The sequence below is a fragment of the Mesoplodon bidens genome, assembly GCF_964165515.1.
Source record: "Mesoplodon bidens genome assembly, chromosome: 6".
In the NCBI taxonomy this organism is placed as follows: domain Eukaryota; kingdom Metazoa; phylum Chordata; class Mammalia; order Artiodactyla; family Ziphiidae; genus Mesoplodon; species Mesoplodon bidens.
Window position 1 is genome coordinate 25613567 of NC_138162.1, and position 25615 is coordinate 25639181.

The following is a 25615-nucleotide window of genomic DNA, read 5'->3' on the forward strand; positions in this document are numbered from 1 at the left end:
AAGGCAAATCCCTTGTCACAGGGTGAGAAAACTAGGGATCAGGTCCCAGTTCTACCAAGTCTTTACTCAACAGAAACTAGAACTTAACTAGCAGAGCTGTCTGGAGATAGAAGGGCTTCCTGCGGAGGTAGGGAGTGCCAGTTCCTGAGGATGCGCAGGTTTGGGCCAAAGCACGCGGCAGAGGTGTGCTGGAGGGTACTCCGGGGCAGGGAGGGGACGACCTGAGAGGTGCGTGACGGCCTCAGCAGGTTCCTCCCCGTAATCACACACCCACCAACCAGGGGTGTGGATGAAGTGTCACGATCCCTTATGCCAATTTCATTTCAGGGTCCAATCAGTGAAGAAAGCTTAACAATAGCAGCAGCTGCAGCAGAAGTGCCCCTCAGCACTTTTGAGGAAGAGGAGGCCAGCGGCTTCCCCACTGATGGCCTGGTTCCCCTCACACCCACAGCGGCCCCCAAGCAAGTAGTCACTTCGGTAAGTGTCTCCTAGCATCCTCTCTGGCTCACAGTGGGGAGAGAGGTCAGGGTCACGAGACAGGAGCAGTTGTCGGCCTTCCCAGGACCAAATGCACAGGCAGCTTCGTTAGAACATTTATCTGGGTCGGCACCGACCAGAGGGAGGCAGGATGTAACCAAAGGAGCATAGCAGAGGGGGTCAGGGGAGCAGGCTTTGTCTTGACCCTCTACCCCCCATCTTTGTCCAAGGAGAACTTTCTCGGAATGTGGTCCAAAGTTAGACAGCATTGCTGGGGTGAGAGGCAGTAAGCACCATGACTGGGGAGGAGGTTTAGAGGAGATGCATGTTTCAGAAGGGGATTATGAGTCTGTGCTTCTGTGAGTGTGTCGGGTGTAATGACAGTTGTAGGTAGGAAAGTGCTTTGAAATTGGGCTAGTGCCACCGAAAGGAAAGTCCATGAAACTCCCCAGCAGCAGTGTGCACATTGCATCATGGGAGAGATGACTTGATTCATCATGTTGGTTTGGCTTCTCAGGGTCCTGGTGATGAAGGCTTAGCAGCAGCCACAACAGAGCAGCCCCTTCCCGCGGCTGGGGCAGAAGAGTTGGGTGGCGCTCTCCCTGAGGGGCCCCCGCTTCCCATACCCACAGTAGCTCCTGAAAGAGGGGTCCCTCCGGTAAGTGAAGATTTCACTTTGCGTAGAGGCATGAAGATTTGACTTGGCCGGTCTTACAGAGGAGAAAAAGAAAGCCCAGAGGCATGGGAGGGGCCTGCTCCTGGCTTTCATAGAGGGAGGTTTTCATTTTGGTTTGCAAAATGCAGAATTTGGGCTTTTGAGGGTCCTCCAACCTAGGAACACACAAGGAAGCTGCTTTGTGGAGAAGAAGAAGCAAGAGGTAAAAACCTGGGGCACCTGGCTTTGTGTCCCAAATTGCCCACTTCTTTAATTGGAATGAGAGCTTTCTAACAGGCAGAGCTGCCTAAAGATACGAAGGCCCATCTCAAATGTCATTAGATTCCATCCTGGAGGTGTGGAAGCTTGTAAGACGTGGCAGGGACTGTAGAGGAAATAGAAGCATCAGAGGTGTGTTTGTGTGTTGGCGGGGAGGCAGCAGAGAGTCACCTTCAGGTCCCTTCCAACACGAGTTTTTGGGTTGCAACTGTACGACCTCACGCAAATCCCTTTCTTTGGGCTTCAGTTTCCTCATCTGTAGAAGAGGGTGGCTGTGAGGTCAAGTCAGAATGCAGGTCAGGGAACATTCGGAAAGTTCTATGCACAGGTGCGAGGTTGTCACCACTTAAGGGCTGTGACTTTGTCTTTTAGAAGTGGGAAACCCAGAGCTGGTCCTCAGCATGGGCTTGTGTGAACTGGGGAATTAAATTGCCATTTAAGTGTCAATATTTTTAAAGGAAAGAATTCGATTGGTGACCAGCTTGGGCCTGCCAGTTCCCCGAGCAGCACTTGGTCACACATGCTTTCAGAGCCTTGACTCAAGTTACAGACATGTGGTCCCTTGGCCACAGAGCTCCAGGGCTGACCTGGGATGGGAGGGCTGTGGGACAGGACCTCTGAGAGCTGGCTGTGAATCCCGAATGCCCACGGCTGCAGTGCCCGGTGGCCATCAAGCACTGCTTGGTCTCTTTATTTTTTATTCATTCACTGATGTTCTCACTGACTCCGTGCATAGCAACTCAGGGCCCTCAGTCCATACACTTGGAGATTGAGATGAATATGACCTCGTCCCTGTCCCCAAGGAACTCACAGTCAAGGGGTGGGAAATAAGCCTTTTGTTCTGACATTTGTTAAGCACTCTGGGTTCCAACTTGATCTGATTCTATGCACACCACCACTCTCTGGTACAAGGAGAATCGTCTCCATTTTCCAGGTGAGGGGAGTGAGACTTAGGTAAAGGGCCCTGCCTGCTGTGGCACACCCTTAAGAGCAGGGCTGGGATTTGAACCCAGGCATGCTGGCCTGCAGAGCTCATGCCCTAGAGCATCCCCGAGAGTGTGGTATGGTGGAGAGGTCCCAGAATGGGAGCCGGGAGGCTGAGGTTCTGACTTGTGGTGAGTCTTGGTGTTGCTGTCTATAAAAAGAGGAGGAGGGCTTCCCTGGTGGTGCAGTGGTTGAGAGTCCGCCTGCTGATGCAGGGGACACGGGTTCGTGCCCCGGTCCGGGAAGATCCCACATGCCGCGGAGCGGCTGGGCCCGTGAGCCGTGGCTGCTGAGCCTGTGCGTCCGGAGCCTGTGCTCCGCAACGGGAGAGGCCACAACAGTGAGAGGCCCGCGTACCGCAAAAAAAAAAAAAAAAGAGAAGGCGAGCGAGAGCTCTGGTTTTTAACCTTTTCTTCATCTTAGAGACATCTGGCAAGCTTAGGCCGCTGCAGGTGTCCGAGTGCACTGCCAGACCAGTTGAGGAGCCCCTGGTGCTGGGGCTCATGCTCCCAGGAGACTCTACTGGGCAGTGAGCATGGAACCCCCCAGGCTGGCTGTGATGCCTGTGGCCCTGGGATCGCTACACAGTCCCCCTGCTCCCCTGCTCCTCAACCCAAGGGACACACAACACACCAAGACTGCATCTCGCCACGGTGATGCCACACCAGGTGCAGCAGTACTGGCTGGCGATGCACCTTCACACAGAGCCAGTTTTCCTTTTTCTTTTTCTAAAACGTTTTATTATGGAAACTCTAAAAATTCACAAAAGGGCTTAGAATAGTATAATAACCCCCCCACATACACATCACTCAGCAACATTACGCGGGTCGTGCTCTATCTGTTCCACCTCCTACAGCCATCTTTTTGGAGTGGAGGGAAGGGGAAGACTGGAGTATTTTAAAGCAAATCCCAAACACTGTATCATTTAACTCATAAACATGTTAATGTGTATTGTTAATAGGTTGATCTGGGACCTTTTTTTCCCCTTAGCCACAGGGTCACATCCATCAGTGGTAATAATGGATGTCATTATCTATCTAACAAAATTGACAGTGGTTCCTTCATATTATCTAATACCTTAGTTATTTAAAAATGCCTTTTTTCACTTAGTTTGAATCTGAATCCAAACAAGGTCTACTTTGTGTTTGGTTGATGTGTCTCTTAAGTCTCTTTTGGTCTATGATTGTTTCAAACCTACTTTGTTCTTTTTGCCATTGATTTATTGGGAAACCTGGTCCAGTTGTCCTTAGATCCTTTATAGTTTGTGCTTTCAGAAGCTGGCACTTGGTGAGGGCCTGGTGAGACCAGCTATGCTGGTGACAGTGTCAGTGGTTTACTACTGCTGAGAAGTTCTTGATCAACACATATCAACACCATAAAACGGCATATTGTTGACCCAGACACTTTTGTTCTAGGAATCAATCCTAAAGGAGATAGTCTGTTATGTAAAAAGGCTTTGTGTACATGGTTGTTAATCTCAGTATTGTCCATAATGGAAAAAAACTAGACACAGTTTAACTAGCCAACAATAGGGGAGTTAATTGAATTAAAGGATGTTCAAATAATGGAACATTATGCAGCTATTAAAATTATACTTATTAGGAGTATTTAATGATGGAGGAAAATACTTACCATATAATGCTAAGTGGAAAAAAAGCTGGTTATGAACTTCAGTATACTGACTGGGCCGACCCTGGAGGAGTCCTAGCCTAGTGGGACCAACACACGCACAACTGAGCTTCAAGTCAGGTGGTCCTACTGTGGTCTTAACTATTTAAAAATAGACACATGCAAAAACCCTGGAAGGAAATACCCTCCCTAAATGTCAGCAGTTGTGGCCTTAAAGTAGTAGAACTGTGAGGGTTGGTAGGTTCCTAATATATAGTGGTTTTTCCATCAAGGGGACTTCTGACTTTTCCAATGAGATGTTTAAAAAATTTTTTTTTAATTTTTCTTTTTTGGCCTCTCCATGTTTGCTGGGGTCTTAGTTCCCCAACCAGGGATTGAACCCGGGCCACGGCAGCGGAAGCACAGAGTCCCAACCACTGTACCACCAGGGAATTCCCATCCAATGAGATTTTTAAAAAGCTCCAAGAAGAGAGAGAGAGGGAGAGAGGTGAGGGGAGAAAGGTGAAAGAGAGAGACGAACATGCAGGATTTCATCGTGGCACATAAGTAATGAAGATAGATCACCCTAAGTGCCTGTGTCAGGAATTTGTGATGAATTGAAATGGGTGCCCCAATTCCTGGGCAGACAGTTTAATAACACAATAGGGATAGTCATGGGAGTACCCACTATGGAATATCTTTTGGATCATTTTGAGTCTCAGAGTCACCCAAGGCAGTGGGTGAGAGGGGCATTCATGTCTGGCTCTGCTACACCCCTCTCTCTGTTTATTCATGTATAAAATGGGGATTGTAGAACCTTCTCTCTGGGATGTGGTGAAGATTAAATGAATTAATACGTGGAAAACTTTCCCTGGCACATAGTATGTGCTCAACAAATTAGGTATATAGAACTCCTGCATAAGCCTCCTCTTGAAATAAGCACAGTTTCTGGAGAGAGGAGGGGAGTGGGAAGGGGTGCCCAGTGTTCCACTGACATCTTGTTCTCTTTAGGATGAAGCTGGAGAGGGGCTTCCTGGCTCCCTTGAACCTGCTGGACCCACGGTGAGATTCCCACCCAGGGTTGTCACATGCACAGTGTGCAGGGGATGGGGATGCACAAAACAGCCATAGGCAGATCCTTCCCGTCTGCCCCCAAGTGCCCTCCAGTCAGAGCTCAGTTCTCTCTCCTGTACCAGGACTCTCTCAGAGAGTCCAGAAGCAGAAACTATTTACATCCCATTTATATCCTGTGCCCTGAAAGACCCCCAGGTCCCTCAAACTAAGCACATCCCAAACTGAGCTTGTCACCATGCTCCCAGGCCTGCTCTCCCCGCAGGGTTCCCCTGCTCTGGGAATGGTACCCCATCTTCCTGATCATGAAGAGAGAAGCCAGGAAACATCCTCGAGTGCCCCCCCTCAATTAAGTCAGTCCCAAAGCCCCTGAGTCTAGCTGTGCAGCACCTCCTCATCCCTTGGATGCTGGCAACAGCCTCCTGTCTCCTCACCTTTATATCATCACCTCCCTTCTCCCACCTACATGCCCACACTGCCACAACCTGCCTAAACAGAGCTCCAACCCCTAACCCAGCCCTTCCTTATTCGATGATTGAATTAGGCCTTGCCTGGTTCCCATCTTCAGGAACTGAGTACCAGAAAGGTGTTTTGGAAGTTTCCTTTTGTTCTTTGGAGGAATTTGATAGTATTCAACAAGTACATAATGAGGGCCCTCTCAGTGTCAGATCTCATGCTGGACACTGGGCACCCAGAGGTGTCTCAGGATTGGGCCGACCCTGGAGGAAATCCTAGCGTAGTGGGACCAACACATGTACAACTGAGCTTCAAGTCAGGTGGTCCTACTGCCAAATCCAGACCCCCGCAGTGGCTGGTGGGAACACAGAGTAGGAGAGGTGCATTCTCTCTGAAAATGGGGTTGGGCAGGGCTCCATGGAGGAGGTGACCATGGAACTGGGCCTTGAAGGATGAGTAGGGATTTGAAAGGCAGCAGAAGAGGCTATGAAAGAGTGTCCTGTGTTTGAGGACGGGCTGTGTGTTGGCCACACAGCTGGGAGGGGGAGAGGGAGGAGGGCAGCTGTAGAGGGGACCGGGAGAAAAAGCCAGAAGGAAAGTTGGCAGCAGCAGTTGTAGGGCCACAGAATATGGGAAAACTTTCAGTGACACAGCTGTCCTTGGAGAATAGCAGGTGAAGCTAAGCCGTGGGAACTTTTTCTCTGTACAGGTGGCAGCGGAGGCTGAGGGCTCCAGCCTGGGCTGGGGCTTGGACGTCGGCTCTGGTGACCCAGTGCCCAGCGAGGAGCTGTTAAGAGTAAGTGTGAAGGGTTAAACAGCCTAGTGTCGGGGGCAGCCTTCACGAGGATCCAGGAGGGAGGGAAGGGAGGGACACAGGGGCCGATAACAGATGAAAGCAGATTGCCACCGTTGATAACTCTTGCAGCTGATGGTGGGCTCCTGGACTCACTATACTTTCCCCTCTATATTTGTATATGTTTGGCGTTTCCGTCTTCCATCAGTTTTAAGTGAGTCTGAGCCTTAGTTTATAGTCAGGAGCCCCCCTTTGCCACTTGCCTCCTTCCCCCAGTAGCCTTCTCCAGCAGGCTCTTTCACAGCAGGTATGCCCATGACCTTCACCTCTACCACCTGGCTCTGCCCCCCACCCCCTTACCCATTACAGAGACCTGCTGGCCTCTTCTCTAGACAGCATTTCATACTTTGGCTTCCAGACCCTTCTCAAAATCCTTCCTACCCTGAGGCGGCCCCCTCCCTACCTCTCCAGACCACTTATTCTGCCTCTTTGGCACCTCTTGCTCTCCCAGCCTCTTGCCCAAGGCTGGGCCCCCACTGGTCCCTCTAGATTTCCCCCGGGAGCACCTCTCTTCTCAGCTGCATCTCGTACCTCTGTCCCCAGGGCCCCAACCTCATCCATCCCTTCCTCTGAGCCCTTGTGCTGAATCCCCACCTAGAAGGCTCCACTCAGCTGCCCATCTGCTCACTTACCATGACAGGGCTGGAAGGGTTCAGGACTCACTGGATGAGTGGAGCGGGACCCAGCTGGGACTTCCAAGCTGGTGGCATCAGCCAACCCAGCCCGAGGCTAAAGAGACTAGTACATTGCAGGGGTGTTTTTAATAAGGGTTCACAGTAGGCAGTTTTGGGCTAACCTGTCAGGTAATCAGAAAACTAACGTAGAGCACCTCTGAGAATTCCAACAACTTATATTCTTATTATGAACATACATCTAGGGAGAAAACATGATATAATGCGCCTAAAAAGACCTGGATTCAAATCCCAGCTCTTCTTCTAATTAGCTCTGTGTGTGAGCTCTTGAGCAAGTCACATCATGTCACTAAGCCTCAGTTTCCCCATCTTCTAAGTAGGAATACCACTGTCTACTTGTAGAGTTGTTTTCAGAAATGGAGTGAATGGAACATATATATTTGTCCCCTCCTCCTGCACTGTTTCTTAACAAGGTGTCTATTTTTAGGGTCCTCCAGGTCCCCCAGGCCCACCTGGCTTACCTGGGATTCCAGGAAAACCAGGAACTGATGTTTTCATGGGACCCCCTGGGTCCCCTGGAGAAGATGGACCTGCTGGTGAACCTGGTCCCCCGGTGAGCTGCCAAAGCCATTGCCCCCACTCTGTGCCTATGGGGCTTCCTTTAGCCAGGGAGAGGGTACAGACTGCAGACCGCGGCGCTAAGGCTTACGACAGGGAGTGAGGAGCTAGCTAGCGTTTGTAAACAAATTCCTCCTCGGCTGAGACATTACTAAGACTCATAAGAAGCAGCAGCCAGGCTTCCCTGGTGGCTCAGTGGTTAAGAATCTGCCTGCCAATGCAGGAGACACGGGTTCGAGCCCTGGTCCAGGAAGATCCCACATGCGGCAGAGCAACTAAGCCCGCGCGCCACAACTACTGAGCCTGCGCACCTAGAGCCCGTGCTCCACAACAAGAGAAGCCACCGCAATGAGAAGCCCACACACCGCAGCGAAGAGTAGCCCCTGCTTGTCGCAACTACAGAAAGCCCGCATGCAGCAATGAAGACCCAGCACAGCCAAAAATAAAAAATTAAATAAATTTATTAAAAAAAAAAAAGCAGCAGCAGCCAAAAAAAACATCATCCTACACATTGTTTCGCTGCTTTATCTTAGTATAGGAACTGCAGGCTCATGTAGAATCTCGGAATCCTAGAGCACCAGTGCTGGGCCCGGGGTGGGAGGCCCCCAGAAGCTACCTCGTCCAGCCCTGCCCCCGACTCCCCACAGAAGAGAAAATACAACCCAGAGAGTGAAGGACCCTCGTCCACAGATGCACAGCCGGCCATGGCTGAACTGGGGCCAGGACAGGTGTTCTGCTATGGGCTGACACAAGGCTTTGGACCCACTGGCCTCACCCGCTTGGTCTTCCCAGCCCTGGCCTCCTTTTCCAAAGAGGGTTCATATTTATTTATTTACTTTTTTCCGGTACGCGGGCCTCTCACTGTCGCGGCCTCTCCCGTTGCGGAGCACAGGCTCCGGAGGCGCACACCCAGCAGCCATGGCTCACGGGGGCCCAGCCGCTCAGCGGCATGTGGGATCCTCCCGGACCGGGGCACGAACCCGCGTCCCCTGCATCGGCAGGCGGACTCTCAACCACTGCGCCACCAGGGAAGCCCGAGGGTTCATATTTGATTCTTCTCAGAGATGTTGTGAGCTGATTATCCTTGATGTTCCTCAGGGCCCTGAGGGAAAGCCTGGACTTGATGGAGCCTCTGGCCTTCCTGGAATGAAAGGGGAGAAGGTACGGAGAAGAGGGGGGCGGGTTCCAACACGGGGAGTCACCAGGCGCAGCCTGCCTCTCTGACGTCTAAGCCTGACCTTGCCTCTGATCCCATCCTGGTCCGCACTGCTGGATGTCTCCCCCTCCTGGAGCTCTTTATGCCCAAACCTGCACTCAACGTCTTCCCCTGCCCACTCCTGCATGTCCCCAGCTTCCGTGAATGGCACTGCCATCCACCCAGCCCCCTCTCTCTCCGCCCTGACCTGACGTTCATCTCTCCTCGCCTGCAGTGTGGCATCAGGCTCCTCGCTGGTGCCCCCTTCTCCCCACCCACAATCCAGCCTCCAGCTACCTGCCCAGTCCATCTTCCTAGAGCAGGCTCTCACCACTCACTGCCCTCTCCACTGAGAAAGCGCCAGCGGCCCCCCCGTTGCCTGCAGGACAGAGCCCTCACTACGTGCAGACCTTCAAGGCCCTTCCCGACCTACCTTTCCAGCTCCACCTCCCACCGCTCCCTTACACACCGGGCCTCCAGGCCAGCCAGCCAGCCCTACTGAAAGGCTCTGGGCTTGCACAGCCTCCTGGCCCTGGCCTGTGGTTTCCCCTCTGGGCTGTCCTTTCCCTTTCCTCATTCTCAGAAGCCCAGTTCAGATATACCCTCTGGGAAGCTCTCCTGGACTCTGTGAGCAGAAAGCACCCCTCCTTCCTCTGCTTCCCATTAGCACAGTACTGATTCTGCAGGACCCCTCCAGCCAGGGTCACTGAAGCTGTTCGCTTACCAGTCTGCTCCCAGCCTTACAAGCAGGGCGCGAGCACTGTCTGTGTATCCTTAGAACCTAGCCCAGTCTTCTGTGAGCAGCTTGATGCATGAATGAAACTTCTTCAGGTGCCCTTTTCACCCTCCGATCCTGAGTCTCACATGCCCTCAGTCTCTCCCTTCTCTGTAAGCCCCTGTAGTCTTCTGTTAAGCCACGTGGTGCTGTGGGGCGGGGTTCCTGCCCCTACTGCGTTCCCATGTTCCGCAAACGGGGGCAATAAAGATAAGGTGAGCTTCCTTCTAGGGATGTAGTCGTGAGCTTCACTGGGGTTAGGAGGAGGGAGGGGCCTCCCCTCTGGGGTGGGGACTGGAGGCCTTCTGTGTACCCCACCTGGACGGAGCGGTGGAAAGTGCTGACTCCCTAGACACCATCCTTGTCACTGAGTTTCCAGTTTCCGTCAGCTCTCAGGAGTATTTTTATTGAAACAGTAACTTGATTTTCGTGCAAAGCTCATTTCTCAGAAAAAGAAGAAACAATTGTCGAGCTTTATAGAACTCATTTTACATGTACTGACTGTTTCATAAGAAATTAAATTTTGCAGGAAACGTCACAAGACTTATTCTCATCTTCCTTGTTCTTCTTACCAGCTTCCCTGCCCCTGCTACTCCCCCCACACCCCTCCCCACACCACCCTCCCACACCCCTCCCCACACCACCCTCCCACACCCCTTCCCCCTCCCCTCCCCCCACCCCTCCCCCCACCCCCTCCCCCCACCCCCCTCCCCTACACCCCTCCCCACACACCCCTCCACCCCTCCCCACACAACCCTCCCCACACACCCCTCCCCACACCCCTCCCCACACACCTTCCCCACACACCCCTCCCCTACACCCCTCCCCACACACCCCTCCCCACACACCCTCCCCGCACACCCCTCCCCACACACCCTCCCCACACACCCCTCCCCACACACCCTCCCCACACACCCCTCCCACACACCCCTCCCACACACACTCCCTCCCCACACACCCTCCCGCACACCCCTCCCGCACACCCCTCCCACACACCCCTCCCACACACACTCCCTCCCCACACACCCTCCCCACACACCCCTCCCGCACACCCCTCCCCACACACCCTCCCCACACACCCCTCCCCACACACATCTCCCCCCACACCCCTCCCCACACACACCTCCCACACACACCTCCCCGACACACCCCTCCTCACACATCCTCCCCACACACCCCTCCCAAACACCCCTCCCACACACCCTCCCCACACCCCTCCCCACACCTCTCCCCACACCCCTCCCCACACCCCTTCCCCACACACCCCTCCCCTACACCCCTCCCCACACACCCCTCCCCACGCACCCTCCCCGCACACCCCTCCCCACACACCCTCCCCACACACCCCTCCCCACACACCCTCCCCACACACCCCTCCCACACACCCCTCCCACACACACTCCCTCCCCACACACCCTCCCGCACACCCCTCCCGCACACCCCTCCCACACACCCCTCCCACACACCCCTCCCACACACACTCCCTCCCCACACACCCTCCCCACACACCCCTCCCGCACACCCCTCCCCACACACCCTCCCCACACACCCCTCCCGCACACCCCTCCCCACACACCCTCCCCACACACCCCTCCCACACACCCTCCCCACACACCCCTCCCGCACACCCCTCCCCCCACACACCTCCCACACACACCTCCCCGACACACCCCTCTCCCACACACCCCTCCCCGCACACCCCTCACACACACACCCCTCCCCACATACCCCTCTCCCACACACCCCTCCCTGGCTGGTCTCGGACTTAAAAATACCCATGCCCATGCCCACATCCGCACACAAACACCCTCACAGGCGTATTCTGCAGCTGCTCAGCCACTCGGTTGTGCACAGAGCAGCAGGCTTGCCCAGACTAATTGTGGCAGATAAATCACATTTTTCTTCCTGGAATTTGCTGTGAGGCCTAATTTGTTGCCCTGTGTGTGTATGATGTTTTCTGGTCAAGGAAAAGTAGACTCTAGAAGGACTTGGAAATTTGCATCTGGAGAGCTGGAGGAAAGCCTCGCACATGACATTTACCCCCCACACACCCCCATGCCCCCCCAAAAAGTAAACCAAGGAGAATAGTCTGAATGTGAAATAACAAAATTTGCTAAAGAAAATGAATAATCTCAGGGATGTAACACCACGTAAGATCCAATGATACATTTGATCCTTGATGCCCCTCTACAATCTCTGCTCAGCTTACACACCTCCAGTGACAGGGGACTCATCTTCTGCCTTCATATGTACAAGCTGGATAAAATCATCTGTTTCTGAGAAAGATAAATCAAGGTCCCACATATCTTCTAGAACTTCCTTTGAAACTGCTACAAGGTATACTCTTGATTTGAAAAGAGTCAGGAAGGCAATTGAAAAAGTACAGTTTTTTTACCTTATGAACATCTTTGTCTTGAATGGGGTCAACTGGCAACACAATCATAATGTTTTCAGAGGATAGAGTCCAGAAGTCAAGAGATGGGACTAAGTTAACTTCTATTTCACAGTATCCCTGACCGTGATTTGACTTGTTACTTGAAAAAGGCATAAGGTTCGTACTTCCTTCAAGGACAGATTGCGTCAGGCAGCAGAAGATGGTGTGGCTGGTCACACCCGAGAAAAGCAGACACAGAAACTGTAGCCTGCAGATTGGGCAACAAAACTGGAACCCGATTCTTTCTGTTTCTGCCCGGGATAAAAGGTCACACTTAATTTTTCCCATGTCAGGCCAGCAGGCAGGGAAGTGACAGAATCTAGCCAGCCAGCCTTGCTTCCTTCTGCAAGCACCCCTCTCCCCCCACCACCCCATAGAGTAACGGGATTCTTTCTGTGATTCTCTCTTCAGGTGTGTCTCTTCTGTTATTCAACCCTTCTGTAGAGTGCTTTCTCTCAGCAGTTATATATTTTTGTCTCTAAGGTCTCTAATTGATTTTTTCTTTTTTAAAAAAAGTATTCATTTATTTATTTTTGGCTGTGTTGGGTCTTTCTTGCTGCGAACGGGCTTTCTCTAGCTGCAGTGAGCAGGTGTTACTCTTCATTGCGGTGCACGGGCTCATCATTGCGGTGGCTTCTCTTGTTGCGGAATACAGGCCCTAGGCGCGCGGGCTTTAGAGCGCAGGCTCAGTAGTTGTGGCGCACAGGTTTAGCTGCTCTGCAGCATATGGGATCTTCCCGCACCAGGGCTCGAACCTGGGTCCCCTGCATTGGTAGGCGGACTCCTAACCACTGCGCCACCAGGGAAGCCCTGAGTCTTTTCCATAACCGCTGTTCTTATTTCATAATAGTTTGTCCTTGTTTCTTGGCTGTTATATCCTCCCTTTTCTCCCTGAGAATATATAGTATTTACTTAGACTCCTGATTGGATCGTGTTCTTAGCTGTTTCCTCAGGAAACCTTCCATGGTTGATGTTGTTGTTTCTCTTTCAGAGTGTTGCCTCTCCTCAAATGTGTAGTGTTTCTTGTTTGTGTGTTTGCTTTAGAAATTGGAATCCCTCTTTAGTCTGTTTCCTGCCTCTGTACAAGTTACTAGGGAGTTGGGTGGTAGGTACTTTTGCAAGTTTCAGGAAGGTGATGGGAAGAGTAGGATGTGCCATGAGGCAGGGCACCTCAACAGCTGATCTTAGGTGTTTGGGGTACCCCTGGACCTCCCAGGGTCCACTAGCCACCTGGGGCTCTGCCCTATCCCTTTGCTCCAGTAAACAACTCTTATTATCGTTGTAGCAGGAGTGGAAGTGGGAGGTGAGGGGAGACGGGCAGGGCTCCATGGCTATCGAGCTCCAGAATTTCAACCTATCTCCCTGTCAGAGCCACACCCTGCTCCTGGCTTCCACTCCTCCCTTGCCTGATATTTTTCTACCTGTGGTTTCTCTCCACCACTGAAGCCTCTGGCTTCAGCTTCCCCTGTTTTCTCTTTGCCATTCCTCACCGTTTCAGATTCAGTATCACTCGCCATCTTATTTTCGAGCATGACTATTTTGGAGCTATCCACTCGGTCATTTCTATGGATTTGATATAGGAAGGGGAATCTGGCCCAGGGAAAGAGGGGTTTGGGAGAAAGCACAGCCTTAGATGGCAGGTGTATCATCGTGTCAGGGCCTTCTGTGTGGCCATGCAATTGCTGGCTTCTCTTGCGGGTGCTTCTGTGGTTTCCTTGGAGGTTCTCTAGCTGGGGGCCCCCGACTGAAGTGCAGTGTCTCCTGTGGCTGACCACTCCTGACCATCATCCCCCATTGGTCCTCCCCTCTATCTGAGCTCGCAGCTGGCTCCTTTCCTTGGGATCCACAGCTAACACCCCAGGAAACCTGTACTGTGTCTCCCATTGGTGGTGGACACGCAACCTGCTTTAGAGACCCCCCCACCCCCATTCTGGGGCTATTCCAGCCAGCTTTTGGTCTTTAGATTTTTCCAGAAGAGAGCCAGCCATCATCCACATATCTCCAAAAACCTAGGGAATACATATCAAATTCTTGAAGTCCCTTCCCTTGGCTTCGAGAAGGGGAATCGGGCCCACCCAGTACACTGACAGCTCTCCAAGGGAATTCTTCCTCTACAACCTCTTCCTGGTTAATCTTCAACTTCTCCTTTTCACTCTTGAGGTAGGTAATGAGATAATAGTTGGAAGATGGGTTTCACAAGCTTTCAGCATGACCTGCTTAGCAAACTCACAACTACTGTAATGGGCTCAGGTTTGAGACATCAGTCAGAACTGAGCAGGAAGAGTCTCATTTTAATGTCCTGTTACTTAAGAGTCTGCAATCCTGCATTTTCTTTTAAACATACTTAATGAAATATATATTAATTGGCCCCCCTTTTTTTTCAGGGAGCAAGAGGACCTAATGGCTCATTTGGTGAAAAGGTAAAAAATGAAAATGAAAAAGAAAAAGCTTTCTCCTCCTTCCTCCCCTCTCTCTGGGTTTAGTATAATTGAACTGTTGGGCTAGAGTATTGAATATATAAATGTCATGGATCAGAGAGAAACATGTGGAAGGAACTGCTTGGGGAAGGCAGAACAGCTGAAGCAGAGTGAATAACCCACCAGGTTTTCTCCTTTCTCACCCACTCCACCCTAATTCATTCGATGAGCGCCATTAGCTTATCTCCAAGTGAAATGTCAATTGGCAAGACGGCTGTTTCTGTACAATTAAGTAGCGCTGATCAGAGAATCCAACGATCTAATTAAGTTCAAAGAACAATTTTCTGACTCAGTTGCGGATGTTGTTCCTTCCATGAGTGACTCCAAGGCTAGATAATCAGCCTGTCCCCTTCCTTACAGGGTGATCCCGGCAACAGAGGCTTACCAGGACCCCCAGGGAAAAATGGACAAGTTGGCGCTCCTGGGGTCATGGGACCCCCAGGGCCCCCTGGACCCCCTGGGCCCCGAGGCCCTGGATGTACAATGGGACCTGGATTTGAGGTACTTTTCCTCCTTTCTGTGGTTAAAGAACAACGTGCACTAAGGACTACTGGAAAGGCCAGCTAACTGAACGCCAAAGTGGTGCTGATTCCCCACTGAGCCCCAGCTCCCAGCACCACACCTGGCACAGGGAGGTGCTCGGGAATCAGTACTGAAATTCTCATTCTTCTTCCTTCCCTAGGATACTGAAGGCTCTGGGAGCATCAGGCTGTTGCATGAGCCCAGAATCTCTGGACCAACGGCTTCAAGTGTAGGTTGACTTCTTACACCTTCATTTTGAGGGTTGTCATGCTGTCACACTGGAGTGGAGAAGCTGTGGGGTGCCATCCTGGCTCTGCTACTTTCACTAATTCACCCCCTCTGCGCCTCCAGCTTCCAGCTGTGTGGTGGGGAGACCAGGTGCTCTTTACAGCTTGTTTCTTTGAGGAGTAGCACAGAGGTTTTGCACAAAACATCATGTGGGAAAACTTGAAAATTATCTTTTTCTCTCTCCACAGTCCCTTACCATCAAGCATCTCTGCTTCATTGCCTCCTTCCTGCTGCCCATCAAGACTCACACTTTGCCCCATTTCAGAATCCCTTGCTCCTAACAAGTACCCTTCCCTACTACATCTACCCCCCAGGGAGGTGTTGTCCATCTTCTTCTATGATACCTGCTCTCAAGAGGACCAATCCCCAGGATCTCATTATATTTGAGATCCAAGTGGTACCCAGAGCTGAGCACACCAGTGCAGGAGGCTCTGAGCCTCGCAAAGGGGAGAAGCACAGCCCCCTCCATGATTGAATAGGAAGACCTCCCCCACACCCCAGATGCAGAGTGCTCTGGGTTCAGGGTCAAAAGGACACTCACCCCGTGCTGGGAGAGGGCCTCTGGTCCTCTTATTGTCTGTGAGATATTCCTTCCTTCTGACTCTCTGAGGGGAATTTGCCCCTCATCTTTTGCTCCCATTATCTGGGACAAAATCCTTGTAAGAGCTTAGGGAGAGACGGCAAGATGGGAGGATAGATGGAGAGTGGGCAAAGTGAATAGAAAAAACCCCAAAGAATATTTGTTTGTCTGTTTTGCCAGGGTCCCAAAGGAGAAAAAGGAGACCAGGGACCCAAGGTGAGGTCACAGATCTGAAGTGGGGGTGAGAGAAATTTTCAGCCTGGTTCTAGGAGCATTATCCACATACAGTGAATTTTTTTCCACTCTCACTGCTATATCCAGGGTGAAAGAGGGATGGATGGAGCCAGCATTGTGGGACCCCCTGGGCCCAGGGGGCTACCAGGGCGCATCGAGGTCTTATCTAGTGTGAGTATCACCAGGTATCACCAGCATGGTTGCTTTTGCTAAAGGGGAGGGAAGGTTGTCCACAACTTCAGGGCCTTCAGGGCTGCTCTTTATGCAGGGGGCACGTAGCTGGCATCTGGTGTTGGAGTTCCTACCTGCCAGCATGGCCCACCTGTCTGCTCCTACCCTGGTACCTCTATTGTCACACATAGTGTGTCCAGAACCCTCTGTTCTGGTTGGCAGCATTTGCAGTCAGGAGACTGAGTGTAACAGAGCTGTAACCAAGAGGCAAGGGACATAAGTGGGGGAATGAGGGAGGAAAGATGGTTTAGGTTATGAGAAATCAAGGAAGATTTTCTGGAAGAAGTCTCCTTGAGCAGGGACTTGAAAGCTAAGAAGGATTTACCAGGTAAGTATGGAGACAGGACTTCCAGAACTCAGGTGGTCAAGACACTCTGAGCCGAAGCACAGAAGAGAAAAACATGGGTGTGTCCAAGGCACAGGGAGCTGATGGGCACGGGGGTGGGTGGAGAGCAATGGAAATTTGGAGAGAAGACTGGGATGTGGGCTGGGACATGATCACAGTCCACTGAATATTAGAACATCACATTTGTGAAAAACTGTGGCCCTTCCAAGAGAAATAATGTCATACTGGTACATGACAGAAAGACAAAAAGTCCCAAATAAGTGGAAAAAAGAATGACTAGAGGTTTTTTTTTTTTTTTTAAGTATGATTAAAAAATACCAAGTATAGGTAAGGGTGTAGTGAAATAGATAATCTCACATACTTTGTTGGAAGTGTAAGTTGTACGGCCCCTTTAGACAGCTCTTTGGCAATGTGTTAAAACTAAAAATGTTCATACCGAAAACTTCCATATGGAAAGACCTCCATGCTGTATGATTGAGTGAAAAAAGCAAGTTGAAGAATAATACCTACAGCCCAATGCCATTTATATAAAATCACCACATGGACAAACACACACACACACACACACACACACCCAACAACACTGTTTTCTGTGGGTATTAATATTAATTTATAATTATATAACATATAACTATAATATTTAAATATATTTAAAATTATAAAAGAAAAAAGGCATTTATGTATGGTGCAATTTTAAGATTAATCGAAGAGGAAAGTGATAAGGCGGCTCAGGGCTGTGTTGTAAGTGGGAGGGATGGGTGTGTTGGCAGTGGGTGGGTGTTGTCAGTGTCTGCTTGTGTCTGCCATGCGGGGTGACTTCAGTTAAAGCCTCACTGCCAGGAGCAAGGTGGGATGCGTGCCACCCTCTGTCTCTTTGTCTGATTTTTTCTCTTTTCAGCCTTTGATCAACATCACCCATGGATTCATGAATCTCTCGGACATTCCTGAGCTCGTCGGGCCTCCGGTGTGTATCCACAGCTGCCCTAGAGTGAGGGTCCTACCCAGACGCCCCAGCTGAAACTAAGTTGGGTTGGTTTGGAATCCTTTGAGCTCCTGAAGCATAGAGCTAGAGTGTCTCGAAGTAGTAGAATAGAAAGAGAGCTTTGCATTTCTGAGAAGTTGCTATCACATTAATTTGTGCAGGGAGTTTTGTCCAATGCAGTGGAAGCTTCCAGTCCCTTGCATCAGAAATATGTGTAATGGAAATCAGAGAATCATAAGTAACAAATTGATAGATGTCTGAGCAGTGCTTTGGGCATGCTTTTATTTACATGATCTCATTTCCCAGAATGGGAGGAGCCTAGAGAGACCTATGGGGAAACTGGCGCATGAGGAGGGAATGTGACTGGCTTCAGTCTTTCTGGCCCCATTTAGAGATCAGGAACACACAAAGAAGCTACCTTATTTCTGCAAGTCCACAGAGTCTGTCCATGACACAACAGGACCTAAGAGGAAGGAAGCTTTCTCCTGCAGTCTGTGCAACGAATCCACACTGCATCTTCCATATCTGCTGGTGACAGCTGGGGAGAGAGGAAAGAGCTCTGGCCTTAGGAGCCTTGGGTTCCAGCCCCATCTCCTCTACATAATGCTCTGAGACTCTCATCATCTCTCTGATAGCACCTCACCAGCCTTTGGGGCAGCTTGTAAGAGGTGATGGATGCGAAACTGCTTTGCAAACTGTGGCACTCTGTGGAAGCCGACACGGAGATTGAGGCTTATACTTCCACAGCTGCGCGGTCCAGATGTCTGCCGGGGCCACCCGCCCTGCAGTCCCCAGTGAGGTTGGCTTGAACCTCTGCCGTCCACATCCTGGGGAAAATTCAGTGCCCTCCCCAAGGCTTCTGCAAATATCCGCACGATTCCTTTAGAGCCAGTATCTCCTTCTGCTGAGTGGCCTCTGTTGGTGGGTCATTTCACTGTCTCTCCTATACTACATCCAGTGGGTCTCCCTTTCCTTGATTTCTACTAAAATCATCCAAAACACCCCAGTAAGCAAACAAGTCATTTCACAGAAGTTTTTCCCAAACTATTGGGGGTTTAGAGTTTTAGGTGGCTTAATTCTAAAGCAAAACACAGGGCCTCCCTGGTGGCGCAGTGGTTGAGAGTCCGCCTGCCGATGCAGGGGATACGGGTTCGTGCCCCGGTCTGGGAGGATCCCATATGCCGCGGAGCGGCTGGGCCCGTGAGCCATGGCCGCTGAGCCTGTGCATCCAGAGCCTGTGCTCCGCAACGGGAGAGGCCACAACAGTGAGAGGCCCGCGTACCACAAAAAAAAAAAAATCAAAACACAGCCCAAGATCTAAGAGTCAACATCTCTGTTCTAAGAGCCCTTGGGCCTTGTCTGCCCCCACCCCTTCTCTCTTCTCCCCACCCGAGAATCCTCCTTCTGTCCCAATCCCTGGCCTCCTCTTTGGCAAATCCAGGCCCTCAAGGGTCCCCTTCGTCCCTAACGGAAGATCAAGATTTTCCTACTCAGAGGCAGTTCCCTCCCAGCTGTACCTTTATACTTTTCTACTCTACTATATGTACACCATATAGATATATGTATATAGTATAGTATATGTATATATATATATATACACATATACATATATATACACATATACATTATATATATATATATGTATGTATGTATTAGTCCTTTGTTGCTTCTGCATCCTCAGATTCAACCAACCTTGGATAAAAAGTGCTAAAAAAAAAATTCCAGAAAGCTTCAAAAAGCAAAACTTGAATTTGCTGCATGCTGCCAATTATTTACATAGCTTTTACATTGGTTTTACAGCTATTTACATATCATTTACATTGTATTAGGTGTTATAAGTAATCTAGAGATGATTTAAAGTGTATGGGTATATGCAGTATGGATGTAGGTTATATGCCAACACTACACCATTTTATATAAGGGCCTTGAGCATCTGCGGATTTTGGTATCCACAGCTGATCCTGAAACCAATACCCCTCGGATACCAAGGGACAACTGTACAGTATATTGAGAAAGTTGTTGCCATTCAGTTATATCTCTCTGTATATATATATATTCTGCCAAACTCTATGTCTTTAATAGGTATGTGGGTATCTGGGCTTGGAGGAAAAAGAGTCCTGGCCCCATGTAGAGTGAACCACAAACTTTCTGTTTCCTGGAGCCTTTAAAATGGCTGGCCCTTTAAAATTCTCCCTCTTACTGAGGGAAAAGAACTGAGTCTCACCATCTGCCCCCACTTCCACCCCCAAATACCCCAGCACACCCTTGGGGCCCACTCCTCAGAGTTTAGGAACTTGTTTTCTGAGAATATTTGTGGAGGTTGAGCACTGCATTCATTGTCCCAGAGGTTTCTGACGCTGAGTGATTTCACGGAAGAGGAGGCTGGGACTTAAAGTGCCGAGAGTCCTGGCTCGGGGGAGCAGAGACTCCAGACTCCTGAGCAGTTCCTGGCTCTGTGCTAACTAGTGTGTGACTGCACGGTTCCTTCCCCTCCTGGGCCTCGGCATCCTCTGCAAAATGGATCCTGAGCCCCACTGTGTGGGAACATGCTTGGGCCTTTGGATGGTGCTGGAGGGAGTGGGCCCCTGAGGTACAGGTTCCTGCTGGCCTGGAAATGCTGCTCCTAACCTGCCTGCTTTGTCTGTGTGTGTCACAGGGCCCCGAGGGCATGCCTGGGCTGCCAGGATTTCCAGTGAGTAGCACAGTAGCCATCTTCCTTTGTCCCCCGAGGCTGTGTGCATTCTGTTCCTTCCACCTGGAATGCTGTTCCTCTCCATCTGCACAACTGACCCCTAGCACCGTCTTGTTCATGTAGCCTTTCCTCGTTGCCCCCATCTGGAGTGATCCTTCCCTCCTTTGAATCCCATAGGGCTTTATTTTCACCTCTGCTGTCATTCTTTTCTGCCTTGAATAACAGTTATTTGTACCCTTATCATTTTTTCCTCAACTGTACTGTGACCAGCTTGCAGGGGGTCAGGTCTTGTTCATCTCTTTCTAGCCCAGGGCAGCCAGAGCCAGAGCTGGAGTCGGTGGTTGGCTTCCTATACATGAGTGGATGAATCAAGCATTTCAAATAGATAGAGTCCTAGTAGATAAAGTCCCTGGAGAGAGAGGATGGTGGCGATGGAGGATGGAGAGAGGGGAATCATAGCCTGGAAGTCCACAATTAATAGTCTGTGTGCACCACGCTATGGGGCTTCCACCATGGAAGGTGAAAATGCATTTCTGTGTCGAAAGTGATCAGTTTAGTCTAAAAGTTTGAGCCTGCAGTGAAGCCCAAGGCTCCAGAGTGAAATCTGAACAATTTCTCCATACACTGCAACTCTGAAAGTCCTAATGCCAATGGTGATATGCGCTGCTTCCAGGATAAATGAAGGAAATTTATCAAAAAATGTAATAGAAATTTGTTGTTGATGGTAGAATTATAATGATCTCTTTTTTTTTTATACTTTTCTGAGCTTCTACATTTTTTAAAAGGAGCATGTGCTATGTTGACACTAAAAATACATGGGAACTAGACATTAAAAAACAGGAGAGGGTGGCAGCCATGGAGAAGGCCTCTTAATTAGGAAGAGGAGAGGCCAGGACTCTGAGCTTGAGCTCCGGCCCCAGCTTGGCAGCTCCAAAGCCAGAGCATGTTCCAGACACATTTTTCTCTAAATGACTGGTTCTGTGTTCCTGAGGGAGCCCTAGGCTCCCCAGAAGAGCCTTTGGGACCACTTCAGGAGCAAGGAGGGGGCCAAGTAGGCAGGATCCAGGCCACTGCCGAGGCTCCATTTGACGTATGTTATACATTGGGCTTTTGTTTGACTTTACTTGAAAAAGGAGAATGAAAAGAGTTTCACTGCTAAAAAATAATAATAACAAATATTTGAAGGCCACTGCGTTAACCCAGAAGGTAGGGACTTGTGGAAAGGTAAATTGCAATGAAGTGTTGAACTTCTTTTTTAGGGGCAGACGTCTGGCTGTGTGAGTCATTGTCACAGATATTAAGTGTATGTTGGAGTTGAGACGAGGTCACCTCTGACCGGGTGTGCAGAATTTTGGTTCTGCAGAGGGAATGGCGGTGGCGGGCGGGTGAGGGGTGCAGAGAGGCTAAGGGGATAGGCTCGCCCCTGGTGGAGTGACGGAAGTGGAAGATGAGGCGCTGAGGCCGGCTGGGGTCAGTTTGGGTGTCAGGCTAGGATGTTTGGATCCCATCCTGTAGGTAGTGGGGAGCCAGAGAAGGGGCAGGATTCATGGAGGGTGAATGATGGGGGCGGTGGGCTGCAGGACGGCCCCGAGGACCCATGGGTGAGCAGAGGCAGCAGGCAGTTTCAGTGGTACCCACTGGAGGAAACCACAGTTCAAAGAGGAGTGGGGCCTCCAGGCCGCCTAACACTCAGTGCTGTCTTCTTTCCACCAGACCACTATTTCTAGACCACTTAATATTAGGAAAACATCGTGACTAATTGTGACTTCCACTGGCACTCTGTGTTCTTTTACTTTCTGGAACAACAACTTTGTTTAGTTAAAGCATTTTGATCTTAACAAACCACCAACTACCCTCCAATGATTCCTTCTAGGGACCCAGAGGACCAAAAGGTGACACTGGTGTGCCTGGATTTCCAGGGCTAAAAGGAGAACAGGTAAGCAGGGCCCAGCTATCTGGGTGGGTTTGTGCTCTAGAATTTGGTAAATATTTCAAATGGGCTGAAAGTAGCTGTTAACTTTTTAAAAATTTGAGATATAACTCACACACCATAAAATCCATCCCTTTCAATTGTGAAATTCAGTGACTTTTAGTATATTCACCTAATTCTAGAACATTTTCATCATGCCAAAAGAAACACTGTATCTAGTAGCAGTCACTCCCGGGCTGTTAACTTTCATGATCTCAAGGTTCTTCCAGGGTGAAGGTGGGGTGGGTGGAGAAACAGATTTTCATCATAGTTTGGAAAGAGAACTCAACCCAACGCTCCCTTGAACGCTGTGCTTTGTCTAACTGCCCGCGGGCACCTGCATTAGAGTGTGCACTGCCCGAGGGCAGGCACATCCACTTTCTTTTCTGTAGCTCCAGTACTTAGCACTGCGCCTGGTACACACATGGCACTTAAAACATTTGTTGGATGAAAAGATGTATAAGTAATGAATACAATGATGCTAATATTTAGAGATCATTATTTTATTAAACTATTATTAGTATAAGCGGGGGCATTCTGCACTTGGATGGCAGTCTTGGTCCAGAAGTTTTGGAATATTAAGCATACAGAGCACTTCCTGAAAATTCCAAGGGCATTGAAATGACCTTTGTACCCTTCCACCTTTGCCTCTTAGAATTAATTTCCCAGTTGGTTTTTATAGATAAGGGGAGAGTGACGTCCATAAATGGATTGCAGTTATTCTGGATTGGATTCATTTATTCATCCATCCATTTATATACTCATCCAGATTACATCCATTCCCTAAGGTGTGCCAGCCAGTTTCCTATACTAGGCACTAGATAGAGAAATAAGATGTGAGGAACAGACATGCAGACAGCCAGCAGAGTGCATGGTCGTTGCTGTAACGGGGGTCTGTATAAAGCCAGTGGGAGCAGACCTGAGCCTGCCTTGGGGAGTCAAGGAGGGTGTGTGTGTCTCTAAGTGGAGGCAGCATTAGGCTACTCTCTTTCCTTCCTGCCCCCACCATTTTCCACTAGCCCCACAGAGGGGGAGAGAGTCTCCAGTGTCTGTTGGGCCACAGTTCCAGGGAGTGGAGGGCTCAGTGTGCTGGGTCTGAGTTTAGCGTTACATGGACCATGTCTTGGGATGCCTTTTGCTGCCCCGGGGCTACAGAGATGGCGTGGGGTCAGGGCAGTTCTGGCTTGGGAGAAGGCCTGGTCAAGCAGGATTGGCTCTTGCTTTAAACGCTCTGTTTTCTATATGGCGAGGTCGGGTGGATCTAGAGGGACCTACGAGCCGTCTCTCCCCTAATCCCCTGCCACTTTGAAAACCGGGAACAGCGCCCAGGCAGGTCTGCTCTGATCCTCGCAGCCAACGCGCTTTCTCTCGCTCTGCCTCTAATGCTTTTGTGCTTGCTTCTTCTTGCTGCTGGCGTGCTCAGGACTGCTTTTCCTCACCAGCGAAGTGGTAAGATCCAAATATCAGGTGTAGGCTTGGGGGACGGAGAGAAGAGGCTGCTTGGCTTGCTTTGGCACCACTGCCTTGGCTGCTTCCAGCCCTGTTGAAGGGAGACTTTTGTGTGGTCCAGCCCAGTTCCCCAGGGGCTAGCATTGAAGTTTGGGGCCAGAGCCTTGAATGGTTCCTCTCCCTGGCCTTTTCTCTGGACATATATCTTCTTGGAAAAGCCTCCTGGGATAGCAGATGGCCCTGCTGAGTACAGGATTGGGGGCAGGATCCTGTGTCCCTGCCACCTGTCTACCCATCTCCCCTATTTCCCAGCAACTGAGATAACTTTGCTTGATCAAGTGAGCATTTGCACAGGAGCCTGGAGTTTGGAGGCAAAGTTCCACATGGAGACTCAGGGCCCCTGTGTTGGAGAGGCCTCCACTGTTCATGCTGTCGTCACTTTCCCAATTTTAGATGTTTTAACAAGACTAAGGATTGCAGGTGAGAACAGATCTCAAGTCGAGTTGTTAGGAAAGCAAGCCACCAAATATATTAGGAGCCAGAGGTTCTCAGGGGGGAGCCACACAGCCAGAGGTGGGACGGACCTTGTTGGGACTGGTTCCTGGAGGGCTGAGAGTAGGGATGCTGATCTGGCAGCAGTGGGAGCCCCAGAGGGGCTTGCAGGACCCCAACCTGTGCTTTCGGACAGTAACTGATGTACATGGAGGGAACAGTCCAGAGAACATTTAATGACTTAGGAGGCTGTGCAGTATTCTAGCAAGAGGTCATGTCGGGCCGTGGGGCCAGAGAGGCAGCGTGAAGGCCAGAGAAATCATGGCGATGAGCCTCTGGATAAGGCGGTGAGGCGGAGGCCCGGCTTCATCAAAAGGTTCTCTGAATTGCAGGGTGAGAAGGGAGAGCCGGGCGCCATCCTGACGGGGGATATTCCTCTGGAAAGGCTGAGGAGCCAAAAGGTAACTATGTCACCAGACCCTGAAGGCACACATCTTCTACATCCTATCTTTGTTTCTGTCGCAAACCGTGTTCATCTGAGTGACAAGTCCGTGTCCCCCTGTTTTAGGGTGAACCTGGAGAGCATGGAGCCCCGGGACCGATGGTAAGCCAGAGCGTCTCGCCCCTGCATCTGGACTGGGGTTTGAAGCATTTATCGTACTTTGGCTCAACTAGATTGAGTTGTCCCAGCTGTGAAAATAAAAAGGATGTGGCAAAATGTATCTGTGTCAAGGGTAGGCTAACTGCAATTAAATAAGATCTCAGTGGTTCAGCACAATAGCAGCTTAGTTCTCACTTAGGCAGAGTCCACTGTGGTGGTTCCCAGTTGGGCATCTCCCCTCCAAGCAGTGACTCGGGGACCCAGGATGCTTGCATCCTGTGACTCTGCCCTCTGGTGGATTCAGGGCCACAATGGCATTTTCCAGCTGATAGGCTGAGGTTGGGGAGGGGAAAGAGACCATGGAAGATGATGAACTCCACTTCTGGCCAGACCTCTGATGCAGGAGGCGGGGCGGGGGGGGGCAGTGGGGGTGGGGATAGGTCTCAGAAATGTGGTTTAGCTGTGTGTCCAGAAGGAGAGGGGAAGCGGATGGTGGTGAGACCCACAGTTGTATGGGTCTTGCCAGCTAAAGATTGTCATTACCCAGGGAACCTGGGCCTTTTGGCTTCTGGTCTTGGATCTGCTGCCCATTTGCTGTATGACCTCAAACAAGTCCTCTTCTCTCTCTGGGCTTTTGTCTTCCCATCTATAAGTGAGGGTATTGAATGAGTACTAGATGACATGATAGGGTCCTTCTTGCCTTACTGCTCCAGGA

The 25615-nt window shown here is 50.5% G+C and overlaps 1 protein-coding gene across 3 annotated transcripts in view; it reads left to right on the forward strand.

Annotated features, from left to right (window-relative positions):
• COL15A1 (collagen type XV alpha 1 chain) overlaps nt 1–25615 on the forward strand; it is a 101354-nt gene that overhangs the window by 50703 nt on the left and 25036 nt on the right. For 2 of the 3 annotated variants that reach the window (XM_081237414.1, XM_081237412.1), the window contains exons 11-26: nt 328–477; nt 995–1135; nt 5015–5065; nt 6240–6326; nt 7503–7628; nt 8732–8794; nt 14422–14457; nt 14875–15015; nt 15197–15265; nt 16085–16120; nt 16226–16309; nt 17614–17679; nt 20354–20389; nt 22263–22325; nt 24692–24760; nt 24868–24903. In XM_081237414.1, coding sequence (XP_081093540.1) covers nt 328–477; nt 995–1135; nt 5015–5065; nt 6240–6326; nt 7503–7628; nt 8732–8794; nt 14422–14457; nt 14875–15015; nt 15197–15265; nt 16085–16120; nt 16226–16309; nt 17614–17679; nt 20354–20389; nt 22263–22325; nt 24692–24760; nt 24868–24903 — 1254 coding nt within the window. The remainder of the gene's footprint in view (nt 1–327; nt 478–994; nt 1136–5014; nt 5066–6239; nt 6327–7502; nt 7629–8731; nt 8795–14421; nt 14458–14874; nt 15016–15196; nt 15266–16084; nt 16121–16225; nt 16310–17613; nt 17680–20353; nt 20390–22262; nt 22326–24691; nt 24761–24867; nt 24904–25615) is intronic. The other variant, XM_081237413.1, reaches the window with a different exon arrangement.